Source organism: Budorcas taxicolor, chromosome X (genome assembly GCF_023091745.1).
Source record: "Budorcas taxicolor isolate Tak-1 chromosome X, Takin1.1, whole genome shotgun sequence".
Classification (NCBI taxonomy): domain Eukaryota; kingdom Metazoa; phylum Chordata; class Mammalia; order Artiodactyla; family Bovidae; genus Budorcas; species Budorcas taxicolor.
In genome coordinates, this window is record NC_068935.1 from 76,113,758 (window position 1) to 76,125,931 (window position 12,174).

The window sequence follows — 12,174 nt, forward strand, 5'->3', positions numbered from 1 at the left end:
GATTTACCATGATCAGCAAAGCAGCTTGTACATTATTCCAAATGTGCTAATCAATTTCAGCTCAAAATAGATTTTAATAACCCCATAAAATTTGTTATCCTAAAATGCTGATCGACAGGGAAGAGTTAAACAAGTGCAGAGATGTTTGTATTGCAGGCATAAAAAATTATAATCCTTCTCCCAAATCTTTTTTTATAAACAGCCAAGGTATAAATTAAAATGTGTGAAAATACATGCCTTTAAGTTGTGTCATTTAGAGCTGAGATCTAAAAAGTCATAGGAATGGACTAAAGGATTTTCTGCTCAGGGTTTAGCCTTCTGATTCTGTAGGGGAAAAAAGGCCCAAATAATGGATAATCATTGTTAATATATATGATAGTATCTCTATTAGTATCTAAGTCAGTATCTATGATACTCAGTTTGCCCTTTTGAAAAAAATTAAGGGAGTAAGGGAGCTCCCTGGTGGTCTAGAGGTTAGGATTCAGTGCTTTCACTGCCATGGTCCAGATTCAATCCCTGGTGGGAAAACTGAGATCCCAGAAGCTGCGTGGCATGGCCCAGAAAAAGAAAACAAATAAGAACCTAGTAGAGCCAAAATTACAAGATGATTATAAGTAGAAATGAGAGAACTTCTGTAACTGTATCCAGCCTAGCACCTAGTGCTCCCTTCCTCTCCCCTTCCCAACTTATCAAACTCGCATACCAGTCTCTACCTCTTCTCTCTTTTGCCAAAGCATATTATCTCTATTCTCAACACTTTTTTGCATTTAATTCAGAACAATGAATCCTGGGTGCTTGGTCAGATTTTTTCTGAGAAGAAATTTATATTCTTAGGAAAACAGCATCCCAGAGTAAAGTTACAGTGGCACTTGTATGTTCCATGATTCTTGTTGTAGTATACTTGTTCCAGTATTCTTGTTGTATCTGACAAGATTAGACAATTCTTGATAATTAAGTGCATTGCTCCTGTATATATTTCATGATACATTAATTTTTGCTAGTAGAAGCAGCTGTTCTTTATTTCATTACTTGAAAGGGGATATAAGTATACATTAGTAATCTGTGGAAACATTTTTACAGCCTTGTTTTGGCCAGGGGTTGGAAGCGGTTAAATGTGTTACTATCTGAAGGAAGATGTAAGTTTGCCTGCTTCCTCAGACTTCTGTTTTAATAGTATGGTAGCCAAGAGGGGATAGAAGGATCTAGAATGTATGAATGAAGTGTGAATTTCCAAACTGACTTATATAGTATGTATAAGCTATGAAACAAAAACAATAGTGGCTATGAAGCCAGTCTGGAAACAGGTAAATTCCAGTAAAGCTTTTAAGACCTCTCTAGCTGAAATAACCTTAAAACAGAGAAAAAAATTAGTGACTGATATTATTATGTATTTGAAATGTGCAGGTTGGACAGCATTTGGACTTGGAATGAAACAATAAGAGGTTCCATTCATGGATAACCAACAAGATAAGGCTATTGTTGCCTCAACCAACGGAGAAAACACTATGATTAATGGGGTCAAGGAAAATGGTAAGGGAATTTAATTATAGTATGCATTAGCTCTCCCAGTAGTACTTTGTTATTGCTATAGATTTTCAATATCCACAGAGCAGGGGCAAGTTAAGTCTAGGATACCTCTGAGATAGGTGTTAATCCTAAACTTTATCCCATCAACTCTGTAACTGGACTAGAAGGGTCTCTAGGAGACCTATCTAATCCAACCCCTTTGCTCTCTGAAATCATCTCTATCAAATGAATACTTAGGTTCCCCTAAATTCATAGTGAATTAGAAATCTGCTTTGATGTGGTTTGAAATGTCTAGATTCCGTAGAAGCTTCCAAAACAGAGGTAAGTCTGAAGGATAGGAATATGCCTTAGAGTTTAAAAATCATGAATATATCCCATTTGAGCATTTTCCCACCCTGAAAGCTTTGACTTTCCAATTGATCAAGCAATCCATTTTCCCCTTATTTCTGAGGAGAATGTTGTGTGTGTCTGAAGAAAAAGCTGAACCTAAAGAAATAATTACTTTATACTCTCATAAATGTTCAGTACAAAATCAGGGTCATTCTTTAACTTTGTAGTTTCTAGTTCTAAAGTTAGAGAAGCTGAAGCTTACCTTTTATACATTAATATCAAGTACCAGAAACTGATCAAGGGAAAGAGTTAATGAGTCTGGTCTAAGATCTTTAACTTTATTTCTGTCATTTTCCCCCTTTTCTCTAGATTCAGAGGACCAGGATGTGGCAATGAAGTCATTTGCAGCTCTAGAAGCTGCTGCACCAATCCAGTCTATACCAGTGGCTCAAAAAGAGAACCTGATGTACCCCAGAGGTCTCCTGCCTCTGCCCTCTAAGAAGCCCTGTATGCAGAGCCCTCCCTCTCCTTTGGGCCTGATTGAAGCACCTGAGCATGCTGCTAATAGTGCTTCTGTGAACGCCATCTCCCTTACATCTGGTGTTGCAAAGGGCCTGAACACATGGTCATTGCCCAATGAGTGTGAGAAAGCTCCATTTGCCATAATGGAGCCTGCAGGCATGTCAGCTCTGAATGGGGACTGCCTCATGCAGCCAAGCCGGACTTGCCTGGGCTGCTTCATGGAATCCAAGGATGCAGTAGATCCTGAGCCAGGGATCAGTCTAAAAGTCAGTGATCTAAACAGGGATTATGAAACCTGTGCAGTCTCTGATATAGGGATTCAGTGTATTAATGCTGGAGAAAACATGAAATACGGAGAACAGCTTCTCTCAGATCAGCTCCTAGGCTTCCCCTTGCACAAATCAAGGGCAGGAGATAGACGAGAAGCTGAGAAACCTGACATTGACTTGGAGGACCCAGGTCAGAAAAGTTATTATGAGGCATTATTGTTAGATAAGTGCAATACAGAAGAGGCTTTGCTGGCAAATTCCAATCAGGATTGGGGTTACTTTGAGACTTTCATTAGTGAGAGTAAGATTGAACTACTTGACCTCTGTTCCAAGAATGAGCTGTCTGTCAACCTCTTCTCTGAAGAAGATGTGGATAACTACATGTTTGATGATGATGAGTCAACACTGGGAAGTGATGTCTGCTCCCTGAAAATTCGATATGAGTCCTTCCAGGACAATGTTCGAGACAAGACCACCCTTTTGATGCAGGAGGATGCCCAGTTCAACTTTTTTCCCAGTGTCTTTACTACATGCCCCAAGCGGGAGTCTAAGACTGGGGCCCTGAAGCAAAGTAGTGATTTTTCCCAATTCAAGGTCCCTGATGTGAGCATTATCTGGGGGGAGGAAGATAAAAACCTGGACAAGAAGAAAGGCAAAGAAGAAGGCCAGGAAGAAAAAGGTGCAGAGAAAAAAGATGGGAAGGATAATGATGAAAAATCTGCCTTAAATAAACCATGCAGTGGAACTGAAGTAGGGCAATTTAAGAATCTAAAGCAAGGCCATCTTGCCAGTTCCTTGGAGGCATCAGGGAATTTCAGTGATGGTAGTTCCTTCATTGAGGTCTCATTTGATACCATGGGGGAGATCAAGGACTGTAGCCGCTATATGGCTCGGGACACTAATTCTGGCAGCTCCTCCTCCCAGCAGAACTATGGGCTACGAGCCAAGAGAAAAGTCAGGTATAGTGAAGATTATCTGTATGATGTTGACTCACTAGAGGGTGAAAAAGTAAATGAGAGGAAGGAATGGCTGCCAGGTGGTTCTATAGAAGAAGATGATGATGAATGGTGTCCCAAAAAGAGAAGAAAAGTAACCCGTAAGGAGCCCCCTGTTATTATCAAATATATTATCATCAATCGTTTTAAAGGTGAGAAAAACATGCTGGTGAAGTTGGGTAGAGTGGATGCCAGTGAAACAACAGTTAATTTGAGTGAAAATCAGCTCAACAAATATGCCAAGCTGGCTCCCTTGAAGGGCTTCTGGCAAAAGAAGAAAAAGCAGAGAAACAGCAATGCAGACTCCAGCAAAACATCCTTATGCCAAAAGCAAAGCTTTGAACCAGGTAGCTTTGAGATGTCATTTCTGCCACCTGCTCGCAAACGAAAATCTAAACTTGGCAACAGGCACAGGATTCAAAGAATCCCATCCATAGAAACGTCAGCAAGTGGTAAGCAGGTTTCATTCTGCAATGATGAGAGGCAAGCTAATAATCGTAAAGAAGATGGAGGCCTGAAAGGCACACTGAAGTCAGCACCTCTGGCTGCCCCCAGCTGTGCAAATGGATCACATTTAAGTGACATCACAGGTCCTGACTCAGAGAAAGTCAAAGCCCAAGATGGTCAGTTTAAGGCACCAGAGAGGAAAGTGCTTAACAAAATCAAATTTAAAAGTGAAGCCAGGTTAAAATCCAAAAAAATCAAAGCTGGGCAAGAAAGCAAGCCAGTTGTTCAAATGAGCCCTCTTTTGGAAAACCAATCCTCCAAGGCTAATTCAAAGAATGAAGCTATTGCTGGGACCTCAAACAGTTCTCATCTATCTGAATTTCATGAGACAAAGGTTGCTAAGAATTCTACTTTCCTACCAACCAGCTGCTCTTCTGAAATGCCTCTATCATCTGCTCATGTTGCCAACAATATACCTGTTATTCCTGGAGGGTATCTACAGACATTGTTAGATGCTTCTGACTTGTCAAATAATACTGGTATCTCATACTTCAATCATCATTCTCCAGAGCAAAATGAAGACAGGCTCACTCAAACAGAAAAATCATTTGTACCTCTCCAACCCTCCCAGGACTGTGTGCTTTCCTCACCTTCCGAGTCTGAGCTGCTTCAGTCATCCCAAAACTTCAAAATGGAATCAAGCAGCTATGGAGATGTGTGGCACAACAAACCTACTTCTGGCTCCCAGGAATTCATGGCTGAAGTCTCAAGGGAGATAGTTCCAACCCAGTCCAGTGAATTTGGAGTCTCCCAAGTAGTCTCCATGGAAAATAGCCTCACAGCTACAACATACAATCCAATCTGTCTCAATAGTGGTGGCAGCAGTTGCAACAAGGTCATATATACCTCTGTGCAAGACACCCAGCTCTCATCTGATGACTCTTATCAATTATGTCACTTTAATAATGGAGAGGTCTGCTTTCCTTTCCAGCAGGGTCCAGTCAATATGGACAATGTGCGGCTCTTTAGCTTTGATTCCATTGCCCCACTCTCTGTCAACTCAAGCAATTATTGCTCCTTAAGCTTGAAATCTTGTGAAAAGGATGGTGATGATGATATTGCTGATGACTTCTTGGCCCACTGCAGCCCCAAGCTGGTGATACAGCAGAGCATTGATGAGATAGCACCACTAAAGGAGTCCACTGACCTCCTGGATATCTCCAACTTCACTCCTGACAAATTCCGCCACTCTTCCCTCTCAGAGATATCTCCACCTGATACTCCCAGTCTTTCCCCTCAAATTACCAGATGTGAGAATATCAAGACACTAGGAACACTAAAAGGATTTCAAGAGGGTGTCCCAGGAACACTGGGCAATATGGAGAAAATCAAGTGGGACTGCAGTACCCTTTCACGGCAGGTTCAAGTGGATGATGGATTTACTTTACATAACCATCAGTTTCAGTTCCATATGTTCAATGATGAGGATTCTGTCAGCCTGCTCCAGAAAGCCCCTTGCTTATCAACATTTAATGATCCATCTAGTCAAATAAGTACCAGCAACAAGGTGTCAAAATCAAGAAAGAAAAGTTCACCCAGCAAGAGTGGGGCTATGAACCAAAGTTCTTCTCAGAAAAACAACAGGAAAAAATCCCCCAAAGGCAACAACAAAGGGATTGAAAAACCACCTGGCAAAACCTCCCGCCAGGTCCCTAAGTCAGCAAAGAAAGGGAAATTCATGGCTGCAATCAATGGAGAGAAAATGCAAATTGGCATCAGTTGTGGAGGAGGCCAAATCAACAGCATATCCTCTACAGGGAAGACATTGGCTGAATGTATCCAACATGGCCCTGTGGCCTCTATGAAGATGCCAAGTCAGAAGGGACTTTCTGGAGACTGGTCTTTGGGGAAGGAGAGCAGCCCAGGCTGGAATGACATAAACATGGGCACCAACACCAGTAATCTTTTGGATGATGACCAACGGGAATTTCAGGAGCCTTCATATATCTTGTCCAACATTGCCTCTGGTATGGCAGATGTGCAGAGGTTCATGATGGCCTCCATAGAACCCCTTTGGGAACCCATGGAGCACCATGGGGACCCCAATATATTCTACTCCCCTGAGTCCAATAGTCTAAAATTAAAAACCCTCAAAATATTGGCTGGGACACCACAGGAATCTAAGAAAAAGGTCAACAGTGGCTCTCCAGGAGCCACTAAGAATCACAGGTCTATCAAGGGTGTGAGTAAAAGCAATGGGAAAGCAGCGATAGGTGATCCTGGTCGTGCAAGCATGTCTGGTTATAATGAGGACTCTCGCTCTGCCTTCTTTGATAAAAAGCTTAATAACCTGAGCACTTTAGGCAATAATGTACCAACACACAAAAAGTTATATCGTCACAAAACCAGCTCCAAGGCCCTGAGAGAAGAGAAATGTAAGGGAAAGCGTATGGAGAGAGAACAAGTCCACAAGGATGAGGCTGGGACAGCTTCTTTTGAAAAACTGAGGTAATACTGCACCAAAATGGCTGAGATGATGCACCTTAGCTTTCCTACTCTGCTAAGCCCACAGTCCCTCATTTTTTCCCTCTTGAAAGCAAAAGTTTGCATGAAAGAAACTGTCCCATTCCTTTCTTTTTCAAATTAAAACAAAAAGAAAAAAGTGCATGAAAATCCCTATACCTCTAAGCCACCCAAAAGATTGGGCAATTTTGTTGTGGCTTGACTAGGGATAAGTTTTGACAAGGCTACTTTTTCTGCTAGTCAGCATTAATTTTTACTTACTGAGAAAATACAACTAAAATATGCTTTTGAATGATTTGGGGAAGGGAAGGGCTTTGCAGTAAGAAAAATTTTGACCAACAGAATTTAAAAGTTATATAGACCAAAAAACCAATGTGATTTAAACAAAAAGAGCATAATTTAGAAAACAAAATCTCATCATAAGGCAATTAGGAGTGCTTTCTAGTGCCCCCTGCTATTGGTATCTTTTTCTGCATCATACGGCATCTAGTATGATGTAAACAAATTTAGATTGTATGATCCCTTTGTGGGACATACACTAAATCTAACTAAGATGGCATAAATTGTTTGGTTTTTCTGCAGGGATTCCAACTACAATCTCCTAAATGCAGAAACAACATTTTGGGTTTTACCTGTGTTTGAAGAAGAGACTCTCATTTTCCAGAAAGACATTTGATGTTTGTGTTTTATTTCTTTCAAAATATGCCTTGTGGTATGTATGTTGACATGTAAGTGCTTAAAGAAAAGAATTTTAAAGTGTGGGAATAAGTCTTTAGAAGCAAACTTTAATCTGATGTTCTATGTAAAAGACTTTAGAAGTCATACAGTTGCACAAGTAGTTTATGCACTATTTATCCAAGGGGAAATAAAGGAAAACATTGTGCCAAACTACAAACAGGTGACTGTATTGTATATATTTTTACTTCTATATCAACATTTGGTTGTGAGTATTTGGGGAACTTGTCCCTGTTAATTTAATAGAAACCATCCAGTGATTATTGCTATTAACCACCCCCACTTATGTGGATAGCACCTGTAGATCACAGTGGAAAAATATGTTGTGTTACACAATTTACCAAAACTTAAAGGATACTGTTTGAAATGTGCCAAATTTCCTTACCTCATCTTACATATTCACCCCCACAGTTTAAAGCTCATTAATTAATTTAAAATATAAGAATTCATACCTTATTTTTAAAATTAAAATTCTACTGTCTGGTATGGAAACATGAACCATTAAATAAGGCACAATAAAGGTTTGTTTGTTCCATTGTCTAAGGGTTAAAGTGTTGCAAAAGTCTGAAAGTCACAACAGCTAAGTCCATCAGGGACCCAAGTATATGCATTTACAGAAACTTTTACAAGGAAACAAAGCAGCTGCTTTAAAGTTTGTTTTCTAAAAGGAAAATCTGTATCTGAAAATTATTTAAAGTGCAAAGTTATATTGCTGATACTTTATATCTCAGTTTTATATATTTTATAATAGTCTGGGATAAATTATAAAATAGCTATAAAATCAAGACTATGATAAATGAAATACATAGATTGCTTTTAAGTAGTTTCATAAATGTTTTATTCCAGTTTTGTCAGAAATGCACTCATATCATGGCTTTAATGTTAAGTGTTTAATCTTGCAATGCCAATGTCATTTAAAGAAAATGTTAAGGTATCTCAGTTCGATGCCTATGAACCACATACATATATCTGATAAACTGAATAATTCGTAACAACTAATTGAGGCCATATATACTTAGTCTGAGGATGACTAGAGTATCTGATGCCACACACTAAACTTAAATCTCAATCTTTTATATAAATTTTTGAAATCACATTTTTTATTTAGCCCTTTCCCTTTTTAAAAAATTTCACAGCCCCAACATCCCTCACAACTAGCTTTTTCTTCCCTTTTATTCACCACTTGACTTCTAACATTTGATCTCTTTTCCTTGCACAGTTGAAGGCCTGTGTGTCTGATGACTGATGCATTATGGCACAGATGAGATAATGGATATGAAAGCGCTTTGTAGATCGTAAAGTGCTATACAGATATAGGGGATTAATATTATTAATGTTGTTGGTTGTTGTTGTTGTTACTCTTACTATTCTTACTAATATTGTTACTAACCTATTAACTTGTGGATATATAGGCTGTGGGTGGGAGGGTGGAGAATAGGTGGGTGGGGGAAAAGGGGATTCTACAAAAGGGAATATATTTCAAAAGGAAAATTTTAAGCAAAATATGAACCTACCTAGTCATTGCCACCTAAATATATTCACAAACAGAGAAGCAACATTTGAAAGTAGTCAGAGAGAAATGGAAGGAAGCCTGTCACATGTATAAGTATACACACTTGTCCATGATTCCTTTTACCAGCCAGCTCTACTACTTACAACTAGGTAGTAAAATGAACAAACTTTTCTTCTTGATGGTGTGATTGTGTATGTCTGTGGGGACTGAGTGGGTGAAGAGCATTTCGTGAGGCTGATTCAGGCCTATTCCTAGGTTTTGACACTAGTGTGTGGTGAGTCCTGGAAAATTACTTAATGGGAAAGTACCAGATGTGACATGTCTCCTGCTCTTTAGCAGCCATTCAAAAGGAAAAATAATCAAATGGGAACATTTTCTTCTATTTCTCCACTCTGATAGCTAGCTGTTTTTACTAAATGCTATGGCTGGTTCCTCAGAACTGGTCTTTGTTTTGTTTTTATTTTTCTATTTTCCAGCTGAATTTAGTTTGGAATCACCCACTCTGCCTATATTCTGATCCCCAAGACTCCAAATCTCAAAGTCACCAGCTTACAGGACTGGAGTGCTCTCTATGTAATCTAATGGTGGCAATGAAAGAAGGAATAAAGAAAATGTTCCATGAGTACAGTATGTTTTATAAAAATAAATATGGGAGCAGTTGTCCCACTTTTCCTCAGTATCAGTTCAGCTTTGGCAAATGGGGTGAGGTGGGATAGAAGGACAGCCTAAAACTGTTGGAAACAATTTCCTTGTCAGAACTTGCTATCATGAATCCTTTGGAATGGATACTCTTTCAGTCGCTCCTATGGAGCCCATTAGGAGCCTAATCTAGGACATGGTTTATCCCTTTCTCCGAAAAGAACTGCCATTTTAAAGTACCTTTTTTTCTTGGCCTACAGTTAATTTTATGTTTTTAAGGTTAAATTAGTGGCTTATAACCAATTATTTTGTACTGAAAGATAACAAGGAACCGAGTTTGAGAAATGAACAACGGGATTAGGCAGAAGATGATTGTTCTCTAAATTGCATTCTATATCCCTCTCAGTATATCATGTTCTGAGGTCTTCAGTTTGGGAAGCTTTGTTGGTCTTGTCTCTGCTCTCACAATCCTTTGCTCCCTCTAACAACATAATATGCCTGACTTTTGGAGATTCCTTATTTAACCAGCTGCCTTAGTGGAGTGAGGACCAGTGACAGAAAGGTAGTGTTTTTACCCTATCATAGATATTTGAAATCAGCTATATGGAATTTTCCTGGTCTGAATTTCCTGATTGCCACTGCCTTCTCTCTTCTAAGAAGCTTCTTCTTATAATTCCTCCACCAATAGAATCCCCTTTAATCTTTTCTTTCCTGGGAGTGATATTCTCCATTATTCTCCTTACTTAATTCCAGTTCTTGATCTTAAAAATGTTCTTCTTTTATAATCTTATATTCCACCTCCCCAAGGTGTCAGACTATAAGAACTTTAGCCAGGCTACTTTCTTATGGAAGTTCAAAGGGAAACTTTCATATTCTTAATTACTTTTCATTGCCTTGGCTACTTTCAAATCTAATTTTAAATGCAGATACACATGCACACACATGCAGAATTATATTACATGACTAAGGAAAGTTGGAAACTCCTTTTCCTTGAAGATCTATAAGGAAAGATCTGATCCCTTTCTGCCCTGGTTAGTTGTTGGACTATGAGGAGCAGGGTGCTGAAATAGTGGCCTTGACCAATGTTCTTTGAGACTCTCAGTGTTATGTTTGGTCTTTGATAACTGACCTGAACCCATGGCCTCTCCAGTGTCTCATATACCAGCTTCCTCACAGCTCTCTCTTCTGACTTGTTACTTTGTGTAGTTATGTGTTAAGGCCTTACCTTTTCCTCAGTGTTTTCAAACCTCTGGCACTACCTTGACCATCACTTCATCACATCTTCCTGAAGTCCTTGGTGCTAGATGGACTTTTGTGACAACTTTCACCTTCTCTGACCTTTTCCCTTGCTTCTTAAGAAGCATCTGCATGTGTTCAGGCAGAATAGGGAGGGGGCAAGTGTACATAAAAGAGAGAGGCATAAAGGATGCTCACAAGCTGTAAACAACTCTGGCTAGCATCCTTTGTCCTGTTATGCGAGATTCTGCAGTTCTAGTAAATTTCCATTTTAGTGAGTTCTAATTAGCAGTTATTGCCTAAAGGAGAAAACCCATATCCAAGAACCTCTTAACCAAGCTTGGTCTTACCAAGCTGAACCAGTCTGATGCAGATCTGCCACATCTTCAATTCACAGATGCTCTCAGAACAGTTCCAAGAATGAAAGAGAGCTAAGTTTCTGTGCTGAAGAGAATGAAGCATTAGCTAGTCCTAACTGATGCTAGAACTAGAAGTATTGGTTTTCTCCTGTATTATTGAGAAATTGTCCAGTTTAAGGAGTTTTTGTTTTCATTTAGAAATGTTTAAGTCACTACCCATCACTACAGGAATATGTCCTTTTTATGAAATAAAACTAACATGAGATTGACTTTCTAATAATAAAATTCACTAAGCCCATCATTGTGTTTGGAAGACTTAGTACCAAAACCAAGTATTTTTAGTAACAAATAGGAATCTTGTCAACAAAGTGTAGCCCAGGAATTTTGTAAAGGTTTCTCAAGGAACAAAATAAGATAGAAAAAACTTTAGGTGGGCTGTTTAACTTGGGAAACAGTATCAGCTTGAAGGTCCTCAGCCAGCATGGGCTTATTTTGATGGCAGTACTCAGGCTACCCTTTAAGGTACATTTTTTTTCTCAGAACACTAAACAGTAGCTACAGTTGTGAAGCAGAGCTCCCTATGCAGCTACATGATACTTGAGATGTACTCTTGATTTCAGAATAATAAGTAAGAGATAAAGCATTGGAGAAGGATAATGTGAAAGAAAGAGGTTTAGTTCAAAGTTTACGGTGTGAATGAGGCTTTTAAAATTGGTATCTGAGTAAATAGATATTAAAGATACTAAAGAAGCACTCATCAACTTGATATGGAAAGGATGTCTGTCCATCTAACAAGCTCGGTGATTTCTGAGTCTGAGAAAGACACCCCCTTCACAAAGAAGAAAGGAGATATTTAAATTATTTTGCCTCTTTGAGAGATGCCTAGTTTTACAGCACAAAAGAAAAGGCTTAGAATGAAAACTATAAGAGGCTTTTTGTTTTTGACTCCCAGTGAGAATGAGAGAAAGCTTGAGATGCTCTACTGGGATTCCTGTAGCACTGATTAGAGTTTGCTGCCTACAGAGTGTTGAATGTACTAGTCCTTAATTTAATTTCCATAAAACTGAATGCACCTCTTT

At 39.1% G+C, this 12,174-nt stretch overlaps 1 protein-coding gene across 1 annotated transcript; it reads left to right on the top strand.

Moving 5' to 3' along the window:
- Positions 1-1,451: 1,451 nt before the first annotated feature.
- NEXMIF (neurite extension and migration factor) lies at positions 1,452-7,289 on the top strand. The gene is made up of 3 exons (XM_052663876.1): positions 1,452-1,530; positions 2,227-6,598; positions 7,196-7,289. The coding sequence occupies exons 1-3, from the start codon at positions 1,452-1,454 to the stop codon at positions 7,287-7,289; spliced, it is 4,545 nt and encodes a 1,514-aa protein (XP_052519836.1).
- The last annotated feature ends 4,885 nt before the right edge of the window (positions 7,290-12,174 follow it).